The 27,777-nt window shown below is 42.2% G+C and overlaps 1 protein-coding gene across 6 annotated transcripts in view; it reads right to left on the minus strand.

Moving 5' to 3' along the window:
- Positions 1-27,777, minus strand: part of LOC135205631 (aspartate--tRNA ligase, mitochondrial-like) — a 160,516-nt gene that overhangs the window by 44,960 nt on the left and 87,779 nt on the right. For all 6 annotated transcript variants that reach the window (XM_064236430.1, XM_064236433.1, XM_064236431.1 and 3 more), the window contains one exon: positions 8,375-8,461. In XM_064236430.1, coding sequence (XP_064092500.1) covers positions 8,375-8,461 — 87 coding nt within the window. The remainder of the gene's footprint in view (positions 1-8,374; positions 8,462-27,777) is intronic.

Here is a 27,777-nt window from a genome sequence, read left to right on the forward strand (position 1 = left end):
AATAAGCTGTAGGTCCCGTTGCTAGGTGACAAATTGGTTCCTACCCACGTAAAAATATCTAATCCTTCGGGCCAGCCCTAGGAGAGCTCAGTGGTCTGGTAAAACTAAGATATACTTAACTTAACGCCTCATACGAGTAGTCAGATGTATGTCCTACATTTTAGGATATAAAGTTAAATGGTTACAGAACCCTCCCCATGTGCGTGACCCTTTTCTAATCTTAGCTTAACCATTAACCTTAGGCAGGATGAAAATTTATTTGGTATGAGCTGGGAAAGCTACAACAACAGTTTCAGCACCACTACAAGGGGAAGGGACAGGAGTCCTGAAGATGTGAGGAAGCCAATAGGTCTGGATCCTTCCTCACACCAACAAAAATTCCAGGTGAATGGGTAGTTGCAACTCCAAACCCTGTGAATAATAAAAAAGCATAAACCCATAAAGAAGCCCTCTTTCCCTTGCTGCAGAGACCTGAGAGATGACTCAAGGATGCAGGGTCAGAGGGGAGGTGCCAAGGTCGCCTTCCAATTCATGCTTACTAAGTTCTATGAATGCTACACTTCCTTGTACAAGACAGTGTCAGTAGCTCCAGATGTCCATTCCTATTAGTTAGCAACTCTGATAAATCTGCAAAGGCATTTCTGCATAAAATCTGACTCTTTGGGAGAAGCATGTAATTTTTATAACAAAATGTAATTTTATTGCATACTTACCAAACAATTATTAAAGCTATAGGTTCCCTACACAGCAGACTAAAATTCAAACTTCGTGGTGGAGCCGCCATCGCCGATGTAGGTGATGCCAACTCCCGCCACTCGAGGGAGGAACAGGTACAACAGACCAGGTGTAATTAATTTGTTCTGCCCAAACATCCACCTATGGGGGAGGAGGGAGGGCTTTAACCAAATAAATGTTTGGTAAGTATGCAATAAATTTACATTTCATTATAAAAATTACATTTTTATTGCAGTGTCTTACTGAACAATTGTATTACAGCTGATTCACCATTGCAAGGAGGGGGGCTGTGGATGTAGTATATTTAATTCAAAATGTAATACAGGATTTTTGAAAAAAGACAATTGTCAGCAGTGTCAGTGCTTATTGTACCTTAACTTGTAAGAGAGCTACAGCAGGAAAATACTGACTCTGGTCAGTGCTCATCTTACACAGTAGAGACTCCGATGTCTATCCAAAGAGTGCCTCTACACAGAGTGGGATACCTTTGCAGTCATGGCAGTTCACTGCTGACTTGACAAAGGTGAAAAAATGTCAAATTTTTTCATCAGTTTGTATTTTTCATAGCTAACAAACCAGAGGTCTTAACAATAGGATTATCTTCTAGCACTAGCTGGAAACTGGTAAAAACAATCAAAGATTGTAAAAACAACGAATCTATGGCATCTGGTAACTCATGCACATATGCGGCAGATGTTTGGTCGTCGACCAAGCTCAGACCCCCGTGGGGCGAAGACCAGATACCACATACAAGCAAACAACAACACATAAAGTCATCTACACCCTATGAAAAACATGTACCCACCGTACTGAAAAACAATTGACTGGTGAGTATTCCAGGTAAAAGTACCCCAAGCTTCCCTTAACACAACAACCTTGACACAAGGCAAAAATACAGAGGGAGCAACCCCCTGGTCATTTCTCCTAACACCACACCAGCTACGGATAAAGGGCCTACAGAAATACAATCTTCAAACTCCATCTCAATTTCCTTAAGGTGATGTGATGCAAAAACTGACTCTGACCTCCAAAAAGTACTCTGCATAATAGAGGACAGCAACAAATTATCAGAACACCAGAGAGGTCGCTACTGCTCTGACTCCATGTGCCTTGACTTTCAGCAAGGGGTAACCTTTTTTCTTGACATGAGAATGCACCTCAATAATAAGTTCTCTCAAGAAGAGGGAGATCACATTCTTCAAAAGAGATCAAGAGGGATTCTTCACCGAATACATAGTCGACAAGATAACCCTCTTATTTTCTTCAATCTGTGGAGATTATACCTAAGAGCTCTTACTGAGCATAAGAGCCTTTCTTCTTCTGCTGGACTGAAAATATAGGCTAAATTCTTAAAAATAAAGAGGCGGGGCCAAGGTCTTGCAGGTTTTTCATTCTTGGTAAGGAAATTCAACATCAGAGAGCAAACTGCATCTCCTTGTGAGAAGCCAACTCTTTTCTCCATAGTATGGAGGTCACTAACATGTCTAGCCGACACTAAGGGTATTAAAAATGATGTCTTCTTAGTAAGAATCCTCACCAAAGAAGACCGCATAGGCTCAAAAGACAAACTCGAAAGCCATTTGAGCACAACATCAAGGTTCCATGTCACTGAGTCCATCAAGCACTTGGAAGATTGAAAGACTTAATCAAGTCAGAAAGGTCACTATTATTAGAACCGTCCATTCCTCTGTGTTTAAACAAAGATGCTAACATCGCTCCAAACCTGTAATCGTCGAAGGCACCAAGCGTCTCTAGATTCTCTTAAAAGAAAAAAGTCTGCTAAATCACTTATAGAGGTCTCAGAAGAAGAGGCTTTATTTTGCTTACACCATCCTGTAAAAACTCCCTACTTAGAGGGGTAAAGTATGTTAGAGGAGGCTCTTCTGCACTTTGTAATAGCTTCTGAAGCTCTCCTCGAAAAGCCTTTCACTCTGTGTCTGGGCCAGAGCGGACAAGCCTTGATGGAACCTTGCAAAATGTGGTTGTCTGAGTAGTGACTTCTTGAAAGGTGAGATCTGGAAACCATTCCTATCTTGGTCAGAATGGTGCAACGAGTGAGAGAGACATTTTGATGAAACAGGACTTGTTCAGAACTTGCCCTATCAGGCCAACCAGAGAAAAAGCATATGCGTCCAGTCCCAACCAATACATCAACATTGCGTCTATGGACCATGCTAGAGGGTCCTGAACAGGGGGGCAAAAGAGAGGGATGTGAATATTTTTGGAAGTAGCAAACAGATCTATCGCTGGTTTTCCCCATATCTTTCAAAGGTCTATGCAAACCTTGGCATCGAGAGTCCATTCCAACAGAAGAACCTGGTGACCTACACTCAATTTGTCTGCCAAAAAGTTCATTCTTCCCTGTATGAACCATAGAATCAGGGACATTTGATGCCTCTCCACCCATAAAAGAAGGTCCCTTGCTTTCTCGTAAAGGGAGAAAGAGTGTGTTCCACCTTGCTTCCGAATGTATGACAATGTGGTGTTGTTGTCTACATGTACTGTGATCTGGTGAACAAACACCTGCAGACCCAGATGGACTGCTATCAACTCCTTTACGCTGATGTGAAGGGAACTCTGATACGTTGACCACTTTTCCGACACTTTCATCTCTCCAACAAAGCTCCCCAACCTATGTCGGACACGTCGGAATAGAACTGTAGGGTTGGCTGGAGAGGACGAAAGGAAATGCTTTCTAAAAGTCTTGGTTCTGAGAGCCACCACACCAAGTCTTCTTTTGATCTCCTTTCTGATACTGAAAACGGTCGAATCCGGTCGAGACTTTCTGCACCATGACACCTTCAGAAAGAACTGAAGAGGTTGCATACGTAATTCCGAGTCTTACAAATTGCTCCATAGAAGATAAGGTGCCCAGAAGACTCATCCACTGGAGAGCTGAACAAGTTCAACGGTTCAGGAACTCCTGAACTACCTGAAGGCAAGAGTGTACTCTTTTCGGGGAGAGAAAAGCCTGAAAAGCTAAAGTATTGAGTCATTCCCAAATAGAGAATACTCTGTCTGAATCAGCTGGGATTTCTTCTCATTGACGAGAATCCCTAAAGAACAAGTCAAGCAAAGAGTCATCTCTTGATCCTTCATGCACTGACTTTCCGAGGAAGAGCAGAGAAGCCAGTTGTCTAGGTAAAGAGACACATTAATACGCAGAAGATATAGCCACTTAGAGGTGCCAATACTAAAGTAAACACCTGTGGAACCATCGACAGACTGAAACACAGCACTTGGAACTGGAATATCTTACCCATAAACATGAACCGACGAAATTTCCTTGATTTCTGTTGAATTGGAATACAGAAATAAGCGTCTTGCATGTCCAAGGAGACCATCCAGTTTCCCTGGGGAAGCGACACTAATACCGAGAGAGTTGTTTCCATATTGATCTTCATTTTCGACACAAGTTCAGAGTACTCACATCCAACATGGGTCTCTAGCCCCCCAATGCCTTGGGGACTACGAAAAAGCGGTTGTAAAACCCTGGTGACGATTTGTCGACTACTACTTCCATCGCCGCCATCTGAATGAGAACTTCCACCTCTCTGGCTTGAGCTACAAACCTCTCTGAGCCTGGAGAGCAAGCTGACAATACAATTGGCGCATTAGGGAGAGGAGGAGGATCTTAGAAAGCAATGGAGTAACTGTGGCCAAGAACTTAGACAACCAAAGGGTCTGCCCCTCTGCATTTCCATTCCTCCCAAAACAGGTGCAATCTCGTACCAACCAGAGCATGAAGGACAGTCAAATCATTTAGGGGAAGGCTTAGAAGCAGGTTTTGTCATAGACTTAGAAGGGGGTGCAAGTTCGAGTGAGGTCTGACGAAGGATCTGGTTCTACCTCCATGAAAAGGTTGCTGCTAAGGAGAGGTAGACTTGACAGGCATTACAGAAGTAGCTTTCGCTCGTTTGGTCTACTGGGCCAACAGATCATTTGTTGACTTATTCTCCAATGCTGAAAGAATATCCTTAACCGTTTCTTCCCGAAACACAGACTTCTGGGAAGAAGTACCTGCTTTTGTGACAAAGGAGCACCAAAGTTCTCTCTTCTTAAGTGTACCAAAGGCAAAGAGAGAGGCAATCTCATTAGACGTGTCATTAACAGACTTGTCGGTGCATGACAGAACCCCCAACCAATCCGAAGCCACGTCCTCCGGAAGATAGGGGACAGTTCTCCATCTTTGAAGCAAGAGCTCCGATTATCCTGTCCAAAAAACTTATAATTTCCAGGATTTTAAAGAGTTCATAAGCAAATGATCTAATTCAGGAGAAGAGAAGAAGACCTTTGCCACCAAAAATGCCGTTCTACAATTGGTGCCTACAAGACCAGAGATATCCCCCTTGGGGGAAGCAGATACTCCCATGGAAGGAGCCTCTCCAGTGACATACAACCAGTACCTCTTGTTAATGAGCTTCGACAGAGGATAAGCAAAAGAAGCCTTTCCTAACTCCCTTTTGGTTGCTAACCAGTCTTCCACAATGCAAAGTGACTTCTTCGAAGCCTTGGACAACACCAATTTAGGAAGCAGAGGATCCACATGCTTCCTCCTCATCATAAAAATTGAAGCAGGAGACCAGGGAGCCGCCGCGACGAAGTAAGTCTGGATACGTATCCAAGAGATACCAAAGAAGACTTGAATATGCCGACGCAAGAATAGAGTCTGCTTCTTGTTCTTCCTCCTTCAACAAAACAGGAGAGAGAGAAGGTTCTACTGGCCTAGGGGTAGGTTAAGTCCAACTTGCAAGTGTCAAAACATTCAACATCAAAGGTTTTGAAATTGTTGATGAAAACGTCGCACGAGAAGTCGAAGGTGTTCAATGAATGTACAGGCGTCGAACGCTTTAAAAGGGACCAAAATACGATGACTTGGTTGAGGGTTCGAGATGTCTGAAGTCAAATAAGGGCCCTGACGAGAAGTGGAAGTCATGACACTACAAGAAGGACGTGGACCGTAACCTACTTCCTTGGGCTTCTTAACCAGAGGAGGGGAGAAATCTCCAGCAGTCGTGTGCCTTTTCAATGGACGTAACACTGACAAGCTATGCCACTTACGACGTCTCACGGGAGAGGAATCACTCGACTCCAACAACAACAGAGCAGTGAAAGAAACATACGTATTTCTAATTGTGTGCTGTCGACTCCTGCTGGCGCACTACAGGATCAACAGAGGAAGCGACTGCTTGTGGGCAAACCCCACCAGTCTCCCTTGGACCTCCGGTATGTCTTCTCCCATAGGCGGGGGAGCGGGACATGGACCTTCGTCTAGGAGAACTGGCGGGACAAACAGAAGCAACCCCCTCAGAAAGCACTGCATTAACACTTGGCACTTCACTGTTAGCCTTTTCTAGAAAACTCAACTGATAAACCTAACTCCATGACCGTATTAGCTAGAACATCAAACTTCTCGCACCTTGATTTGAAGCTGACAATGGTGTCAGAAGAAACTACAAAGGAAGCTGGTACAGGAGTCAAAGAGCAGGAGAAGGAGGACTCAAGATTAGAAACATTGCTAGAGGAGGAGGAGAAGAAACAGGGACAGCTGAATCTGCAGGAGATGCAGAAGAGGGTACACTAGACTTACTCTCAGCTCTAAGAGCTGCCTTCCTCTTTCTATCTTTTACTAGCTTATCAGAGTGAAAAAGAAAAAGCTTCCAGTCTTTACACTTGTCACAAGTCAATTCCTGAGTAGAACACTCAGGCCCATTACATACTCCTAAATTTTATACACTGAATGTTATTTGTAAATAGGTTTAACCTTCATCCTAGCTCTGCACCCTCTGGCACAGAACTTAACTCCTAAAGTGATAGAATCTGACATGATGGCTACAAAATGCCACCAAAAAACAAGTCAATAACCATCCTGTGAAGAAGATAAGTCTGCACCAACCACCCCGTTAAACAGGAGCCGGCAGAGAACGAATTGATTACACCTGGTCTGTTGTACATGTTCCTCCCTTGAGTAATGGGAGATGACGTCACCTATACTGGCGATGGTGGCACCACCATGCAGTTTGAATTTTAGTCTGCCGTGTAGGAAACCTACAGCTGTAATAATTGTTCAGCAAGACACTGCAATAAAAATATGAAATAAAGGGGGCAAAAAACTGCTGTGCACAGTTCCATGATTGCCTTGGTTCTTGAAGGATATTGGCAAGCTCGAGAAAGTACCTGTCACCGCTTCCATACTGAAAGGGAAAGAGCTGAAGGATAATAAAGGTCTTTCCTAGTCTCATCTTGATATTTTGTCAGCAAATTGCTCCTTGACATCAAATAAAAATGTCTATGATGGCCTCAGCAAATGATCTGTCAAAAATTACAAGAATATCCAGCGAGTTTGATGTTGATCTACTGTTAGCAATTACAACTATTTTTCCATTTTATGATACATTTTTTGGTTAACCATGCCACGATTCAAATGTACTGTTTTGTTAAAAGTAAATGTATCCAACTCCAAGTCCAGCAATCATATCAAATTCAAGAAGACTGAATGGACTTGGAGTTGGCTTTTAGGGAAGTAGGGTTTCTTTGATTTTCAAGGGGATTCCAGGTCCTCAGCTCAATCTCCTGAAATAATGTCCTTCACACATGACTGGCTTGAGTTCTTAGAAAAAAAGCAGCTGGGTTTGATATTGATGAGTAGCTTGGGCCCTTATAAAGTGAGATGAGCTACTAAGGTTCCACAAACAGGAAGCAGATCAAGAATTGCAGAGGTGATGGGCTTCAGTCAACCAAAACTGAGCAAGTCAGGCCTTCTTTCAGCAATTAACGAGTAATTCAGGTCATCAGATGAAATTCTCAATTCAACAGCTAGGGCCAATGACTTAATTAAATGGGTACAGATCCTTGGACAAAATGCTGTGTGATCCTCCGAATATTATTTCCTTGGAATATGAGAAGCTTAGTATTTTAACATGGAGTTGGGTCACATAACTTGTTCACTCCAAGGAATGAACAAGTTATTTAAAAGTACCATTAACAAGTTTTAAAACCATCTAAGGAAATTTCTTCAGCAGTATCTCAACAGCAACATTGCTGCCTGGCAATGAGATGCTATACTTGGATTGTATGGGAGCTGCATGTGCAGGATGCATCAATGGATCCAGAATGCAGCCTTTTGTCGGTAAGAAACTTGCATCTGTCTCTGTGCAGCAAGATCAACACTGATGAATCAGATCAAGACAGAAAATCAGAATCAGGATTTTTTTATAACATTTATTATACTCCTATTAACCTTCAAATAAGAGTACACATAAAGGTTATGCTAGCATATCTGGTTGCAAGCCAAATATGAGTCTGAAGGTGTCTAGCAAAATACAAATTCTGACTGAGGAATTTAATAGGCACTTGAGAGAAAATGATGGTGAAAAAACTATCATTGACAACAATTCTTTTAAGTATGTAGTTTGAGGAACAATGCTGTAATCTGAGATACATGCAAGCAATAAGCTAAGCTGTCAACCAAGACCAACTGTGCCTTGTGGCACAAGTATACTGCCCACCTATTAAGGACCAGTGCTCTCTTCTTACAGAGAAAGTTCCCCTGGGCACACTTAATTGTATACAAATAGGCACTTAAGGTTACAGGTTTAGTAATAAATATTTAGCATCATGGTGAAAAATACTTCCTTACACCTGGAGTATTCACAGACAATGTTGGCGTTGTAATTTCAACAAAATCTTCTACATCTTGTAAATAGTCTCTCATCTTCTTTCCAACCTATAAAGAAAATAAGATTATGTCTCAAAACCCAGAGATTAAAAGATCAAAACACAAAAGTTCTGTTCATACATAACCAGTTACTAATCATATATGTACACTCTCCAAATGCATCTAAATCCCACAAAATATAAACAATTCTTATTTAAATGAACAATTCAGTAAGTAAGCTAGACATAGCAGATCCTAAAACAAACACGACAGATAGTTGCATTAAGGGGGGGGGGGGCGGCCGGCTAATGCCGTTTTTTAAGGACAGGACTTTGATATTCATACCACTTAATAAGGTGACTTGGGACATCTCCAAACTGCATATGATTTTCGCCTTTGACCCTCGGTTTTGTGACGCCAGGGCGATTTATCCCGAAAATAACAATTTTTCAAATTCTATCTCCTCCCTGGGATTAGTACCATATATAAACCTGATGTAGACCTCCAATCAAATAAGGAGTTTTTTTTCTAAAAGTTATTTTTTTGCTAGACATGAATTTTTCATTATGGTAAAAAAATAAACCCCCCCCAAAAAAAGACGAAACAAAAATTGGAAAAAAGGGCTTGATTTGATTGTTCTATAATGTCTTTCTGAATTATACACCAAATTTTAATGTTATAGCTTTAAAACTAAGTGATAAGATAGATTTTGAAGGTCAAAAAGTATATGTAGTTTTGAGATACGGGCGTTCAAAGTTTTCCTTCATATTTTTATTAAGACAATATTAATAAATAATGATTATTATGAATGCATTTTTTTTTTTTTTTTTTTTTTTTTTTTTTGTACAGGCAGTCCCTGGGTTACGACGGCTCCGGCTTACGACGTTCCGAGGTTACGACGCTTTTTCCTAAATATTCATTGAAAAATCCGTCCTGGGTTACAACGTTTGTTCCGACGTTACGACGCTGACGCTTCTGACGCTCCGAGTTAACGATGCTTTAAAAAACACATACTATGATAAAAATCCTTTATAGTTTAGCACAGTATTTAATTAAAATAAAAAGTTTCGTTTTTCTGGTTAGATTATAACAAAAATTTTGAGGTTATGATGATTTTCGACACTTTTTTATGTTGTATTTTTCTATGTTTTTTAGTGACGCCTCATATGCGGAACTAGTTTCCGAGCGAATGAATACTAGCTTGGATGCGCAAAGTTTATAACAGTCCAAAAGCGCAAATAATGAAAAAATCATTGCTTGTTTCCAGTAATAATAACAAAATTAAGTCTCTGGTTAGATTACAATGCAAATTCCAAGCATCCAAAGAGAGACATTATCCAGTAATTTGATCAGAGAGAGAGAGAGAGAGAGAGAGAGAGAGAGAGAGAGAGAGAGAGAGAGAGAGGTGTCTTCTGACGCTCCGAGTTAACGACGCTTTTAAAAAACGCATACTATGATAAAAATCCTTTATAGCTTATCACAGTATATTAATAAAAATAAGTTTCTGGTTAGATTACAACAAAAATTTTGAGGTTATGATGATTTTCGACACATTTTAGGTCGTATTTTTCACATTTTTTTAGTGACGCCTCATATGCGGAACTAGTTTCCGAGCGAATGAATACTAGCTTGCGATGCGCAAAGTTTATAACAGTCCAAAAGCGCAAATAATGAAAAAATCATTGCTTGTTTCCAGTAATAATAACAAAATTAAGTTTCTGGTTAGATTACAACGCAAATTCCAAGTATCCAAAGAGAGACATTATCCAGTAATTTGATCAGAGAGAGAGAGAGAGAGAGAGAGAGAGAGAGAAGAGATAGAGAGAGAGGAGAGAGAGAAGAGAGAGAGGGCGTCTTGGCAAATGAGATCATTTGCCAATGGTCTTGGGGATTGACGTAACGTTTATTTCTGAGCAGATAGACAGAGAAGTGTTCGTTTCATTAAACAGCCTCTGACTCATGCCAGTAAATGTTTTGTTGATACTAATAATAAAGCCTACTTAAAGATATGTTTACTTTAATTAGTCTATATGATACGTACATAGTAATCAACTATTCTTGTAGCCCTCAAGATTTTGGCAAAATCGAAGTATCCAAAGAGAGACATTATCCAGTAATTTGATCAGAAGAGAGAGAGAGGAGCATAGAGAGAGAGAGAGATAGAGAGAGAGGAGAAAGAGAGAGAGAGAGGAGATAGAGAGAGAGGAGTAGAGCGATAAGAGAGAGAGAGAGAGACCTTACAGACCTTACAGACCTTACATCTTGTTCGGGTTGCCCCAGGTCCCTCAGTGTGAGGCACCTCTAATGTCTACCAGAGAGTTGCTAGTACATCTTCCGGTATATTTTGCATCTTCCAATCTTGGATGGTCTGGGATGCAGTTTAGATATTTGTCGAGCTTATTCTTAAACACATCTACGCTCACTCCTGATATATTCCTCAGATGAGCTGGCAACGCATTGAATAGACGCTGCATTATCGATGCTGGTGCGTAGTGGATTAATGTCCTGTGTGCTTTCCTTATTTTTCCTGGTATAGTTTTGGGCACTATTAATCTACCTCTGCTTGCTCTTTCTGATATTTTTAGTTCCATGATATTTTCCTGCCTATTCCGTTCTATCTGTTTTTCCTTATGCCTGAATTATCATGTAGCGAGAGAGAGAGAGAGAGAGAGAGAGAGAGAGAGAGAGAGAGAGAGAGAGAGAGGCGTCTTGGCAACAATGGTCTTGGGATTGACGTAATCTTTATTTTCTGAACAGATAGGACAGAGAAGTGTTCGTTTCATTAAACGGCCTCTGACTCATGCCAGTAAATGTTTTGTTGATACTAATATATAAGCCTATTTAAAGATACGTTTACTTTAATTAGTCTATATGATATGCAAATAGTAATCAACTGTTCTTGTAGCCCTCAAGTTTTGGCAAAATCACTCCAGGTTGTACATAAAACTTCATGAATGTAGTCACCAGAGGATTACAATAGTTTTTACCTTCAAGAACCAGCATTTTTTTGATGAAAATAACTCCAGGTTGTACATAAAACTACAGGAAACAACATGTAGTGTAACCAAAGGATTACAAGTAAGGTTTTTATAACTTTTTATTAGTTTAAGACATTTTTCCCACGTCGTTCTGGCTTACGACGATTTTCGGGTTACGACTCGTCTTAAGAACGGAACCCCCGTCGTAACCCGGGGACTGCCTGTATTAATGAACCAAAACTATGTAATTTATCATAATTTAATCATAAATGATGATCCCTTTGTTCATATATCGTAGCCTGGGCCACTGCGTCAGGCAAGACGGGGCACTCCTTCCTACGCAACTCTCTCTGTCTCCTTCACTCACTCGGCTTATTACAGCGAATTTTCTTCTTCTGTATGTTAGCGAGATGTTTTCCTTGTATTTTCCTCTTTGGCATAATGAAATTCTTGCCGAAACAAAGATAAACAAACATAAATGCAAGAAAATGTCAGAGGTGAAACTCGAAGGTGTACTCTCTTTTTACAAAGACAATGTTAATAAATCATGATTATTATGAATTTCATATTCCTTTTTGGGCATAAATAAACCAAAACTATGTTATTTATCATAAATGAAGATCCCTTTGCTCAAAGATCGTAGCCTGGGGCACAGTGTGACGTGTGCGTTACTACGCAACCCTCCCTCTCTCTCTTCACTAACTACGCTAATATTGTGTATATTATGATATTCTGTAATCATATTAGAGTGAATTTTCTTCGTCTGTATGTTAACAAGATGTTTTGCTTGTCTTTTCCTCATTGGCATGATGAAATTCTTGCCGAAACAAAAATAAACATACATAAAAGCAAGCGAATGTCAGAGGTGAAACTCGAACGTGTAGACTACTTGGGGTTTGTGCTCACACTGAATCGTGTTAGTACTTGGTAGCTGAGTAAGCTGACTGACTTCCCTTCTGCGACTCATGGAATCTCTACAGATGCCATTGATCACAATTTTTTTGACAATAATTAACAAAATTTACGATAACAGAAGAAATATTGCATTTCCTTGTACGGATCAATGTTTTGGCTTATTGAGTTACGTTTACTAATTACCCTGTAACTACGAAAGTAACAGGAATTTTGACTAAATATTTCGTATACATATTCTCAATTGCCATATGAAGCTCCATGAATTTTTTCATGACTTTGCATTTTTTGCCCTATACCCCCTTATATAAGGGTTCTGGCTGGCCCCCTTAATAACCTTGTGACCACTGCGTTTTTTATACCAGGGTAATTAACCAATCAGGTCCTGCTCTGCACCTTTCTCCCAATCACCTGAACAGTTAGCATACATTTGCCTGCCTCATAAAGATACTGCACTTCATATCAAAATGTGATCTTTTATACCTAGTATAATATCCACTGCATAATAACCTGGCTGAGTTATACTTTAGGTGTGTTTATACAGGCATTCCCAGGGTTACGACGGGGGTTCCGTTCTTGAGACGCGTCGTAAGCCGGAAACATTGTAAAAAATCCTAAGAAAACCTTACTTTTAATGCTTTGGGTGCATTGAAAACTATGTAAACTGCATTTTTATTGCACTTTTCATAAAAGAAACCCTTCAAATATTGATTATTTTGCATTTTTGGTGTCATATTTCATCTGCCAGATCAGCATTGTAGGCGTCGTAACCCTGGAAGTAATTTCTGATGAATATAATTGAAAAGCGCCTTAACCTCGGAGCGTCGTAAGCCGAACCTGTCGTAACCAGGGGACTGCCTACTATGCTACTTTTATATTTCTATAAAAGAATCTGTAATCAAACTACAGTAGTACCTAATCATAATCTTATTTCCTTCTCAGGCAGGGAGCCAGTCTGATGTTACGATTACAAGGGGTAATGCTTAACACTTAAACGCCGAAGGGTTATAATAAAAATCGTCCCCCGTATGCCGAGAGGGTCTCGGAGAGAGCGCCGAAGCGGAAAAATATATTTTTTTTTAAATTACAGCGCGCTTAGTTTTCAAGATTAAGAGTTCATTTTTGGCTCCTTTTTTTGCCATTGCCTGAAGTTTAGTATGCGACCATCAGAAATGAAAAAAATATCATTATCATATATAAATAATGCGATATATGATAGCGCGAAAACATAATTTCATATATAATTGTATTGAAATCGCGCTGTGAGCAAAACGTTTAAAGCTAACAAATTAATTTTTTTTCGTTGTATTGTACACTAAACTGCGTTCATTTTGGTACATAACACATTGTAAAATGATCAAAGCAACACAGAGAAAATATTATCACAAAATGATGCATGAATTCGTAACGAGTGGACGTAAAAAAAATGTTTTTTTTCAAAAATCCACCATAAATCTAAATATTGTTCTAGAGACTTCCAATTTGTTTCAAACTGAAGATAAATGATTGAATATTACTATATACTGTAAGAGTTTTAGCTTACAATTGCAGTTTTTGACCATTTCGGACAAGTTAAAGTTGACCGAATGTCGAATCTTTTTTATAATTTTTTTTTAATGCAAATATTTCAAAAATGAGAAAAGCTACAACCTTCAATTATTTTTTGTTGTATTCTACATAAAATTGCACACATTTTCATATATAAAACTCTATGAAACGCCTAATATGAAATGGAGCAAATATTCCGAGAATGCGACGTACTCATTTCGGAAATTTGTGGCGGAGAATCCGCGCGCGGAGGGAAGTTAAGTTTTTTTTTTAAATTCACCATAAATCTAAATATTGTGCTAGAGACTTCAAATTTGTTTAAAAATGAAGATAAATGAATGAATATTACTAGACTGTAAGAGTTTTAGCTTACAAATGCTTTTTTTGACCATTTCGGTAGAGTCAAATTTGACCGAACGTGGTTTTTTTTCTATTTATTGTGATTTATATGCAAATATTTCGATAAGGAGAAAAGCTACAACCTTCAATTATTTTTGTTGTATTTTCATATATAAAACTTTATGTAACGGCTAATTTAAAACGGTGCAAACATTACGACAATCGCACGTATGATTTTTTCGGAAGTTACCACGCGGACGTAAGGAAAAAGGGATTTTGGACGAAGGAAAAATCTATTTCTGGGTGATTGGCTCGTGTCGCCCTATGAAAGTATCCTTAATATCATTCTTTCTAGGTAAAAATTTAGCCTAAAATTACCAGAGAAAAACAAAATTAAGAAAATGTCAGTAAAAACTGACTCGCTCACTCTTAAAAAGAAGTGTCGGTATGATATAGGGGCGGGTGTGGAACACTACCACGAGGACAAACACCAATTAGAACTTCCTATCAGAATCCCCCCAAGAGAGAGCCGATACCAACGGGCGATGCAGCCTCTACTACTACTACTAGAGGACGCCACGGACAGCAGCGCCCCTAGCGGACATCCTTAATTAAAACATTAAATACATCTGTCCTGCAAGGGGGGGGGTGGGAAAACAAACCCAAAAAAAAATAAAAGGGATGGGTTTTCATAGGGCGACCGCGAGCCATATCACCCAAGAAATAGAGTTTTTTCCTTCGTCAAAAATCCCTTTTGTTCTGGGCCTCAGCTCGTGTCGGCCTATGAAAGAGTACCCAGAGAACAGACAAGATGGAAAAGGAAATAAAGAAAAACAGATTAAAATGATGGATATAATATAAGTAAATCAGATACAGCATACAAAAATAAGTACTTAAACTAACTTATTACAATAATCAATAATAGAATGTAGTAAACTTAAAGTACTTAAATGGTAGATAATAAAATTAGAAATATGCATGTAAAATAAGAAATTTTTTGGATTTACTTAATTAAAATATATAAATACAATTATATACATATATGTGTCCTACCCTAGCATAAAAATAGGGGTAGGTACACTCAAGTCCATCATTAATACAATTAATACAATTAATTCAAATATATACAAATACATTGTGAGTGAAACTTATCACAAACCAATGGAGAATTTATACAAACATATTGTGGCCTACCCTAGCATAAAAATAAGGGTAGGAACACTGAAGTACATATCAGTACAAGGGTGGGTTGTCCCTAGCAAAAAAATAAGGGACAAACCACTATAAGACACAACGGCTAAGGCTATGATGTTGAGTAGCCTGACGATAGGTTGAGGCATGTTGGTTGAAGTAGGTAGAAAGGAGACCTGGAGATGGTTATTCTAATCATCTATACTAACAACTACTTAAGCAGTTATCAGGGGGAAACTATGTTTCCCGCTGCTACTGCTGAAAACTTTAAAGATTCCAAGGACTTCAAATAATGCCAGTTTAAAAAGGACTGTCGGGGATTTCCAATCCAGTATAACTTTCTAAGATCCTCAAAGTTCATATGTTGGAAATAATTAATTGAGGTGGGCTACTCCCCTGATATCATGTGCTTTTGGGAATGACTCAGGGTTGGCTTGTTTAATGAAGTAAAGGATTTGCTGTCTAATGCCTTTAAATGTAGGACCACCTTTTGCTCCATGAAAGAGAGCACCCGAGGATTCGAGAAGCAGTGCGAGATATAAAGGCTCTAAGATTTGATACTGGGCAGAGAGAAGGATCCTGTGGAAGTGGGATAACCTTCCAAGGAGCCCACCTTAGCTAGGGAGGATCTTCATTTTTTGGCTAAAACTAAAAAGCTAACGATCCGGAGCAAGTAGAACTTCTCCTGATGGGAGGAATTCCACATGACCCGCATCCCTCCTGATAGAGCCGACAGTTCTGAAATTCTAGCTCCTGAGGCTAGGCTTTTAATAAGAATAGTGTCTTCCTCAGGAGCATTATGAATGGTACAAGATGAGTTGTCAGTATCTGAAGTTAGTTTGTGAGGACATCATTTAAGAACCATGAAACTGTAGTAGGCCCTCTGAGAAGGTCTAAGTCTAGCACAGCTTTAGGATAGATGTGAAATAAGATTCAGTCAAATCTATCTGAAAACCTACTTGAAAGATTTTCTTCAAAGCCGACTTATGAGTGGTAATCGTGCTAGCTGCTAAACCTTTTTCAAATAAGGATCTGAAAAAAGGATATAGCCAAATTAACTGTCATGGTTGTAGTGTTTCGATTCTCTCAAGAAAGAGCTAATTTTTTTAACAGCTGAGTCATATGTCCTAATGGTTTTGACTCTCTCTTATCTGATTCCTAGAAGAGAATATTCTTGTGGATCAATGTCAGCATCTTTATTAGCCGCAAACTTCATAATTCCCATAAGTTAGGGTCCTGGAGAGTTCCTGAGGAAGCGAACACAGTCCTCATTTGTACTGATTGTGATAGTTTGGGATTGGGGATCCGTTGAGGTCGGAGACCAATTCCAAAAGCCAAGAGGATACCAGTTGCTCTTGGGCCAGTCCGGTGCAATCAGAGCTACTATCCCTTTGAAAGACCTTAGTTTTGTCTAGGACTTTCAAGAGAAGATTCACTGGAGGAAAAACATAAATTCTCCTCCACTGATTCCATCGAACGACAGGGCGTCCGTGGCATAAGCCAGAGGGTCCAGGTTGGGGGCCACATAGCAAGGGAGCTTGTGGTTCGCTTGTGAGGCGAAGAGATCCACTTGTAGACCTGGGACTCTCCGGCTTACCCACTGGAATGACCCGACGTCCAGAGACCACTCTGATTCCAGAGGAACTGACCGGGACGGGCGTCTGCTATCACATTTCTTACTCCTGCAGTGAGTGGCAGACAGATGCCATTTGTGTTTGCTTGCTAATGCAAAGATGGCTATCATGACATGGTTCACATGCTTGGATTTGGACCCTCCTCTGTTGATGCAATGACTACCACTGCACTGTCCAAAACTAGCCTTAGATGAGACTTCTTCGGGGGAAGCAGTCTCTTCAGAGTAAAGAAATACTGCCATTGCTTCCAACACGTTTATGTGGAGCTGGCGAAATTGAACTGACCAAGTCCCCTGAACCTGTTTGAACTGAGAGTATCCCCCCCACCCGGACAGGGATGCATCCGTGTGAATGGTTAACACTGGGAGGGGATATTGAAGGGGTACTTTCTTGGCTAAGTTCTTTACTTTTGACCAAGGCCGTAGTTGGTTGCGGAGGATCTGTGGAATTACTGACAACTTGTCTCGATATTTGGAGTTTGCTTTTGACCGCCAAATTCGATTTATATCTTTCAGCCTTGCTTTCAGAAGGATATCTGTTACTGAAGCAAACTGAAGAGACCCTAGGATTCTCTCCTGGTTTCTTCTTGACGTTTGTTTGCATTTGAGAAATTGCCTGACAGATTTTGCTATTTCCTTCCGTTTGACCACTGGAATTGATAGATTGTGGAAGGACAAATCCCATTGGATTCCTAGCCACTGAAAACGAGATTCCGGAATAAGTCTGGATTTCGTTTTGTTTATCTGGAACCCCAGATGTTCCAGAAAGTGAACTACCTTTTTGGTAGCTTTGAGACATTCCTCGACTGTTGGTGCCCAGATCAACCAATCGTCGAGGTATGCCGCTACCATGAATTCCTGAAGCTCTCAATTGTTGTACAACCACTTCTGCTATCTTTGTGAATACCCTGGGGGCTACATTCAGACCGAAGGGCATCACTTTGAATGAGAACGTCTGATTTCCTAGCCTGAATCCTAGGAATGGGCGGAAGTGCCTGGCTATAGGGATATGATAGTATGCGTCTGTAAGATCGATGGAGCATGTGACGGCTCCACGCGGAAGTAAGGTCCTTACTTGCGAGAGGGTAAGCATCTTGAACTTGTCGCAGCGAATGAAAGAGTTTAGCTTTGACAAGTCTAAGATTACCCTTCTTTTTGTTGAGCCTTTCTTTGGCACTCTGAATAAGCGACCTGAAATTTTAGATGTTTGACTCTCGCAATAGCTCCTTTCTGAAGGAGTTCTTCCGCGTAATCTATCAATTCCTTTGACGGTATCTGATGAAATGATTTGATTGGAGGAGGATCTTGGATCCAGCTCCAGCCTAATCCTTTGGACACTATGCTCTGTGCCCAAACTGCTGAACCCCCACCTGTGGCGGAAGAGAACAGCCTCCCTCCTACTGGGGAGCCTCATTGCTGATGGGCGGGTTGGCCACCACGCCCTCCTCTGAACTGCTTACTCCTTGTGCCCCTTCCTGCGCCACGGTGACGAAAGTAACCTCTCGCCCTACCCCTCGGTTGAGAGTAGCCTTGAGCCTCATAAGCAGGGTTAAAGGCAGGCGAGATAGCGGAGGAAGTCGAAGGTTGCGATTGCTGGGGCACCAGGAGGAAAGGCTGGGTTTGCTTAGATGTAGCAGGTTGTCCCTGTTGGGTAACTGGGGGACTCTGCCTGCACAAACTGCTGCTGATGCTGGAGTTTTTATATGGCTGGAACCTCTTACCAGTTCTTTGGTTTTTCTTGCCAGCTGTGGGAACGGATTCCTGTTTTTCCTCTTAGAGGAAATACCCCACCTAGCTCTAAGGCTCTGGTTGAAGTCTAGCAGCTTCGTGGTGGACTTCGTTCACTGCGGACTCTGGGAAGAGATCGCTCCCCACATGCTCGCAGCCAAGAGTCTATTAGGCTCGTGCCTGATAGTGCACTCTTGAAGAACATGCTTCCGACAGTTCCTCCTGGCTTGGAAGAAGTCAAAGGCGTCTAACAGAACCGTCTGAAACTGCGATTTCGCCAGGATCTTGAACAGCGGTTCGTTAGCGTATGAAAAGAGCAGCCATTTCCGTAACGATAAGAGAGTTAAGGGACCTGCCAAACCTAGTTCGCGCATCGAACTCTGCCTGGATTAGGGAATCCGGCAGCCTAGGTAACTTCTCACCGAACTGGTCCATAGCGCAGTCCGGCTTGAGTTTACCCAGCGTGAAAGTAGCTGGAGGGTTTCCCATAACTCTCCGAAGGCGGGGAAGAGTGGAGAAGTAGACTCCGACTCTCTCAACTGTGGAACGGGCTCATCCTTGAGGACTGCCTGAAGAGCCTTCTCCACCAATTTCGTGGCGAACGGAAGAGAGACCTCCTCTTCCGTCGCGAAAATAGTGAAGGGGCTCTTATAGGCCTGGAGTCTAGTATTAGTACACTCCCAGTCCTCAAGGCAGTGAACCCATTCCCGTTGGGCGTGATCTCTACTGTAGAGGGACTGACTCCTTCGAGATCTTGTCCTCTCTGGTAAGAGCCGTTGGCGTCAGCCTAGCATACCATGAAAGGCTGAGACAGACCCGGAGGATAGAACTCGAATCCTCAAACCTTCGAGTGCCAAACTCCGGGCCGGATTCGAAATCATCCCGTCCTTAAAAGGAGCATAGGCCGCTACTCTCCATGGATTGTCCATAGAGAAAGCTGGCAAGGAGTCGTAAGGTGGAAGTTGGAGAATCCCCACGTGCTATGAAGCAGGGGAGACTGGGGGAGGAAGCCTGAGATAGCCCAGGCTACCAGATCCTCATTCCCTCTCATTCCTATTAGAGAGTTCCTGGACCAGTCTGTCCAGTTTGAGACAGAACTCTGCTCGGACAAATTGCCGCGAACATCTGCTCAAAACACGTGTTCCCCCAAGCTGAAAGTTTGGGAAACCATACCCATCGCTCCTACCTGCCCCTCCATCATTCCTGATGAGACAGGAGAGGGAACGCAGGCGCTGGTGCTTGCCACCCTTCCGGCATAGCCGGAGAGGGGGCAGCGGAAGCGGGAGAAGGCAGCGACTCGGAGGTAGCGCGAGCCTTCTCCTTCGAAGCCTTGCTTCTGGAGCTCTTCGACTGGGAAGAGCTCGGCTTAGCCTTCACCGCGTCGGCGTATGAAGTCGATGACTTCCTGGCCGAAGAAGACGAAGACGACTTCCTAGAAGTCGTCTTAGACAAAGTCTTCGGTTCTCTCTTTCCCTTCTCCTTAGGAGGTACAGAGAGAGCGGGAGTGCGGCTAGGGATCTCGGATCCCGGAAAGCCTTGGAAGGAGGCGGAAGAAGAAGGGACAGGAGAAGACCCAGGAGCGCCCAAGGAAAGACCTTGGGCGCCCGACAAACCTACCTCAACCAACAAATCCTCACTACTACCGCCATCGGCTCGAGATTCAGGTCCAGGGCGGCGACGTCCGGGACTGACTCCTGGGAGGCTACGACCCCCAACGAATTCTGGAGTTCTTGCTGGATGGCGGCTATCACGGGGGCGGCGGACAAGGGGTCGACGTAGCCCGTCGACTTGCCCGCAGGGAAGATCTGGATGGCCAGCTTTCTATCCAGAATGTAGGGCTGGCCCTTGGCGGCGTTTTTCCCAAAGCCGCCCACCCACGCTTTCAGGGTGGCGAGGGCGACTTCCCTCACATGTGTGCCGCTAGCCTGAAATAGAAAGGCTGGATTACTACCTAATTGCGGACGGGTTAACCAAACTTAAGGGCGGATGGACCAAAGGGAGGGTTAACAAACTTACGAACTAGAAGTTGTTAGTAAATTCATAAGTAACCTCATAATGGACTTACCCATCCCACCAGCTGAGCTTACCAGGTCGGTAGCATATAGCTTGGGCAGGCCTCCGGGGTGGCCCAGACGATCGCCTCGTTGTACAAAGTGGCACACGGGGCGTGAGACCTGCACTCGTCATGTCCACAGGGGTCATACAGCGTCGCATTACAGGCGAGGACCTGGCAGTTGGTAGCCTGTAAGTGAAAACGTACATGAGTACAGAGTAAACACTTACAGCCTAACATATGCTCCGCTGGTGCCGGAGCGATAAAGTTAGATAAAACCAGAGCCCCGCTAAAATAACGTGTGGTAACCAGGTTGGAAGATAGGCTATGGCTCCGCCAGTGGCGGAGCACAAGAATCAACCAACTAGTAGTGGTGGTAATGGAAACCACGACGTAAAAGGCGGGGAGGGATGGTTGATAAAATGAAAATAATAATACACAATTCATTGTAAACATAATCTTATACTAGGGTTATATATCCTTAAAGTAGCAAAATTAACAACATAAAAACAACTTCTCTCCAACCCGTCTACTAGAAGAGTGCGTAGGTAAGGGTAAGCTCCCTTCCGGTAGCGGGGGGGAGAGATATAAGGATATAGTAGGCAAGCAATCGACCATCCATAGCACCCACCCTGCCCGCTAGCGGGAGCCAATATACTATAACCAAAGGGGCCCCGGCTGCGACGGAAGGCTCCTTTCGTATCGTAAGGGAGGTGGCTGAGTAAAGGGGAGGGGGGAATGGAGGTCCGGCGAAACACGGCGGGAGCGAGGAAAGTGGGGAGGGATGGCCTACTCCTCCCCACCTCACCAACTACCCGTATGGAGACCCGGTACCTCAATAGTGGTCGCCCTATACCCCCTGCTGGCGGAACCCCCCGGCACCAATCCGAGAGTGTGAGAGAAGGCGATGAGGTTGTTATGACAACCAAGGGGTCCCCCAGCTCCTCCCTACATCAGAGAGGGAGGGAAGGGGCAGGGAAGGGTAAGGTGCTATAGTACACGTGACCGCAAGTGGCCTAGGCCCGCGAGCACACAACCGTGGTAGGGCACCGTGAACAAGCTGTACCAACATGTGGAACAAGCACCTAGGCTAGCCTAACACCCTAAATAAATCATATCGAAAAAAAAAAGGGGGAAGAGACACTGTTAGTAAAAGAGAAAGAAGCCCAGGAGGAGGCAGACTGTTCCGAAAAACAGAAGCCTACTCGGAGCCAGCGATAGCCGATGTAGAGCAAGAGCCGGGATGCTGGGCCGAAATAAAAATAATAATAGCCCTAAATACCAAGCTAAGAGAATGGTAGGAGGGCCGAACTAGCTAAACTCGATGTAAACAATGAATGTGAAAAAGTAAGCCCATAAGCATAAGAAGTCCCAGTATGGAGGACCGGGAATTCTTACGAGGCGGCAATAGCCGCCACGAGACAACCGAGGAACCGTATTTGACCTATAAAAGGGAAAATACTGGTACCCGGAAGATAAAATTACAGTAAAATGTTACTTATGAGTTACTTAACTTAGCCGTGGCGATAGCAGAGCGTTCCATGATTCCAAAGCGGATAATCCCAAGAAAAAACACGAGCACAAGAAAACAAATGCGACTTGTCGCAGGTGCTAAAAATTAAGGATGTCCGACTAGGGGCGCTGCTGTCCGTGGCGTCCTCTAGTAGTAGTAGTAGAGGCTGCATCTGCCCGTTGGTATCGGCTCTCTCTTGGGGGGATTCTGATAGGGAAGTTCTAATTGGTGGTTGTCTCGTGGTAGTGTTCCACACTCGCCCTATATCATACCGACACTTCTTTTTAAGAGTGAGCGAGTCAGTTTTACTGACATTTTCTTAATTTTGTTTTTCTCTGGTAATTTTAGGATAATTTTACCTAGAAAGAATGATGTTAAGGATTACTTCATAGGCCGACACGAGCTGAGCCCCAGAAATTACAGATATGCATGTAAAATAAGGAAAATTTGGGATTTAACTTAATTAGAATATATAATTACAAATATATTCATACATGTGTCCTATACCCTAGCATAAAAATAAGGATAGGTACACTCAAATCCATCATTAAAATAATTAATTCAAATATATACAACACATTGTGACTGAAGCTCATCACAAACCCAATTGGTGAAAATACAAACATATTGTGTCCTACCCTAGCATAAAAATAAGGTAGGGACACTGAAGTACATATCAGTACAAGGGGGTGTGGTCCCTAGCAAAAAAAATAAGGGACAATCACATATGATACAACGGCTAAGGCTATGATGTTGAGTAGCCTGACGATAGGTTGAGGCATGTTGGTTGAAGTAGGTAGAAAGACCTGGATCAATGCTACAACTACTAAACAGTATCAGGGAAACTATGTTGTTTCCCGCTGCTACTGCTGAAAACTTTAAAGATTCCAAGGCTTTAAATAATGCCGTTTAAAGACTGTCGGGGATTTCCATCCAGTATACTTCTTAAGATCCTCAAGTTCATATTTGGTTGGAAATAATAATTGAGGTGGCTACTCCCCTGATATCATGTGCTTTTGGGAATGACTCAGGGTTGGCTTGTTTAATGAAGTAAAGGATTTGCTGTCTAATGCCTTTAACTGATAAAGTACCACCTTTTTCTCTCATAAAGAGAGCACCTGAGGATCTAGAAGAAGTACGAGAAAGAAAAGCTCTAAGAGTTGATACTGGGCAGAGAGAAGGATCCTGTGGAAGTGGGATAACCTTCCAAGGGGCCCACCTTGCAAGAGGATCTTCATTTTTGGCTAAAAAGCTACGATCCACCGGGGCAAGTAGAACTTCTCCTGATGGGAGGAACTCCACATGACCCGCATCCCTGATAGAGCCGACAGTTCTGAAATTCTAGCTCCTGAGGCTAGGCTTAGTAAGAATAATGTCTTCCTCAGGAGCATAATGAACGTACAAGATGAGTTTGTCAGTATCTGAAGCTAGTTTGAGGACATCATTTAAGAACCATGAAACTGTAGTAGGCCTCTGAGAAGGTCTAAGTCTAGCACAGGCTTTAGGGATAGATGTGAAACATAAGTATTCCAGTCAAATCTATCTGAAAACCTACTTGAAAGATTTTCTTCAAAGCCGATTTGTGAGTGGTAATCGTGCTAGCTGCTAACCTTTTTCAAACAAGGATCTGAAAAAGGATATAGCCAAATTAACTGTCATGGTTGTGGTTGTCGATTCTCTCAGGAAAGAGTGCTAATTTTTTAACAGCTGCGTCATATTGTCTAATGGTTGACTCTCTCTTATCTGATTCTAGGAAGAGAATGTTCTGTGGGTCAAGTCAGCATCTTTATTAGCCGCAAACTTCATGAAGTCCATAAAGTTAGGGTCCCTGGAGAGTTCTTGAGGAAGCGAACACAGTCCTCATTTGTACTGATTGTGACAGTTTGGGATTGGGGATCCGTTGAGGTCGGAGACCCCAATTCCAAAAGAAGAGGATACCAGTTGCTCTTGGGCCAATCCGTGCAATCAGAGCTACTATCCCTTTGAAGGACCTTAGTTTGTCTAGGACCTTCAAGAGCAGATTCACTGGAGGAAAAACATAAATTCTCCTCCACTGATTCCAATCCAACGACAGGGCGTCCGTGGCATAAGCCAGAGGGTCCAGGTTGGGGGCCACATAGCAAGGGAGCTTGTGGTTTGCTTGTGAGGCGAAGAGATCCACTTGGAGACCTGGGTAACTCTGCCGGCTCACCCACTGGAAAGACCCGACGTCCAGGGACCACTCTGATTCCAGAGGAACTGACCGGGACAGGGCGTCTGCTATCACATTTCTTACTCCTGCCAGGTGAGTGGCAGACAGATGCCATTTGTGTTTGTTTGCTAATGCAAAGATGGCTATCATGACATGGTTCACATGCTTTGATTTGGACCCCTCCTCTGTTGATGCAGTGAACTACTACTGCACTGTCCAAAACTAGCCTTAGATGAGACTTCTTCGGGGGAAGCAGTCTCTTCAGAGTAAGAAATACTGCCATTGCTTCCAACACGTTTATGTGGAGCTGGCGAAATTGAACTGACCAAGTCCCCTGAACCTGTTTGAACTGAGAGTATCCCCCCCACCTCCCGGACAGGGAAGCATCCGTGTGAATGGTTAACACTGGAAGGGGATATTGAAGGGGTACCTTCTTGGCTCAAGTTCTTTACCTTTGACAAGGCCGTAGTTGGCTGCGGAGGATCTGAGGAATTACTGACAACTTGTCTCGATATTTGGAGTTTGCTCTTGACCGCCAAATTCGATTTATATCTTTCAGCCTTGCTTTCAGAAGGATATCTGTTACCGAAGCAAACTGAAGAGACCCTAGGATTCTCTCCTGGTTTCTTCTTGATGTCTGTTTGCATTTGAGGAATTGCCTGACAGATTTTGCTATTTCCTTCCGTTTGGCCACTGAATTGATAGATTGTGGGAAGACAAATCCCATTGGATTCCTAGCCCCTGAAAAGAAATGATTCCGGGGTAACCTGGATTTCGTTTTTGTTTATCTGGAACCCCAGATGTTCCAGAAAGTGAACTACCTTTTGGTAGCTTCGAGACATTCCTCACTGTTGGTGGCCCAGATCAACCAATCGTCGAGGTATGCCGCTACCATGATTCCCTGAGCTCTCAATTGTTGTACAACCACTTCTGCTATCTTTGTGAATACCCTGGGGGCTACATTCAGACCGAAGGGCATCACTTTGAATGAGAATGTCCGATTTCCTAGCCTGAATCCTAGGAATGGGCCGGAAGTGCCTGGCTATAGGGATATGATAGTATGCGTCTGTAAGATCGATGGAGCATGTGCGTAAGAAAAGCACGAGCACAAGAAAATGGCGACTTGTCGCTGGCGCTAAAAATTAAGGATGACCGCTAGGGGCGCTGCTGTCCGTGGCGTCCTCTAGTAGTAGTAGTAGAGGCTGCATCGCAGTTGGTATCAGCTCTCTCTTGGGGGGATTCTGATAGGGAAGTTCTAATTGGTGTTTGTCTCGTGGTAGTGTTCCACACTCTCCCCTATATCATACCGACACTTCTTTTTAAGAGTGAGCGAGTCAGTTTACTGACATTTTCTTAATTTTGTTTTTCTCTGGTAATTTTAGGCTAATTTACCTAGAAAGAATGATATTAAGGATACTTTCATAGGCCGACACGAGCTGAGCCCAGAAATGTTTTTTTTTTTCATAAATTCACCATAAATCGAAATATTGTGCTAGAGACTTCCAATTTGTTGCAAAATGAAGGTAAATGATTGAGTATTACTAGAATATAATAGTGTTAGCTTACAATTGCGTTTTTCAACCCTTTCGGTAGAGTCAAAGTTGACCGAAGGTTGAAATTTTGGCAATTATCATTATTTATATGAAAATATTTCAAAACTGATAAATGCTACAACCATTGGTTGTTTTTAGATGTATTGTGCATGAAATTTTGCCCATTTCCATATATAAAACTTTATGTAACAGCAAATTTAAAATGGTGCAAACATCACGACAATCACACGTATGATTTTTTGGGAAGAGTTACCGCGCGGACGTAAGGAAAACGTTTTTTTCATAAATTCACCATAAATCGAAATATTGTGCTAGATACTTCCAATTTGTTGCAAAATGAAGGTAAATGATTTAATATTACTAAAATATAAGAGTGTTAACTTACAATTGCGTTTTTTGACCATTTCGGTAGTCAAAGTTGACCGAAGGTTGAAATTTTGGCACTTATCGTTATTTATATAAAAATATTTCAAAACTGATAAACGCTACAATCATGAGTATTTTATTGTTGTATTCTACATGCAATTGCGCACATTTTCATATATAATACTCCATGTAATGGCTAATTTAAAATGGTGCAAAAAATTATGTCAAAGTGACAAAATAATTTCTGAGATGTGTTACTGATACTTTTTAGTGCGATATGAAAGAAATTCGCGCTTGCGCGTCAGCGTAACAATTGTAAACAAAACAACACCTTGATCCGTGAACTCCCAGCATCCCCCAAGGCGCGTGATTCAAAAGTTTTTGGCTGGCAGGCCTATAAGTATTTTTCCGTGAATTTTTAAAAAACTTTTCTATTCGACGTAAAATACGTCCAATCGGCACCCGACAGACAATTTATCTTGACGTAAAATACGTCCAATCGGCGTTTAAGGGTTAATGAAATTGATGTTACGAGTTAAAAGTTGTGTATTTGGGCAGTCAACTGGTCGTTAAACTTAGCTGATTCACCTAACTCATAAAATTCTGTAAAACGGTTCACACGAACTGGTGCAAACCGGGTGAATACCACTACTAGCTTTATGGTGTTAGCGTTCCCCATGAATATGACATTTTTTTATAATAAAATTAGGTTTTATACTGTATACTTACCAAGTAATTACATAGCTATAACTTTCACTCGTCAGCAGCTGGAATTTTGAAAATTTGAGGTAGTGCTAGTCTGTTTTGGTTAGGCAACTGACCCAGTCCACTTTTGGGGTACGAGAGGAACCAGCTCAGATTAGAACTTCAATATGTTTCTGCCCACTTGTCCATGCAAGGGGAGGAGGAAGGGCTTTGATCATGTGATTACTTGGTATTTTTATAATAAAATAAAACTTTATCTTATACTTAAAAACAAACAGAGCTGTAGGTTCCCTACAGCGACAAACCAAAAGTCAAATTTCCCGAGGCACTACCAATGCTCATGCAGGTGACAGGTATCCGCCAACTTTCCAGATCAACAGGCATGACAACACAGCAGACTGCAATTCAGTTTTGGGCACAAACTCCACCTGTGGGGTGGGGTGGGGGGTGGGGGGGTGGGGGATGGGCTCTGATTATGTACTAATTGCTTGGCAAGTATAAAATAAAAATGATATTGTAATGATACAATTAAGTTTGTTCATACTTACCTGGCAGATATATATATATATATAGCTGTATTTTTCCGAATCCGACAGAAATTTAAACACTTACGACACACGCAGTGGGAGTCAGGTGGTTAGTACCCATTCCCGCCGCTGGGAGGCGGGTATCAGG

This window comes from Macrobrachium nipponense, chromosome 24 (genome assembly GCF_015104395.2).
Source record: "Macrobrachium nipponense isolate FS-2020 chromosome 24, ASM1510439v2, whole genome shotgun sequence".
Classification (NCBI taxonomy): Eukaryota; Metazoa; Arthropoda; class Malacostraca; order Decapoda; family Palaemonidae; genus Macrobrachium; species Macrobrachium nipponense.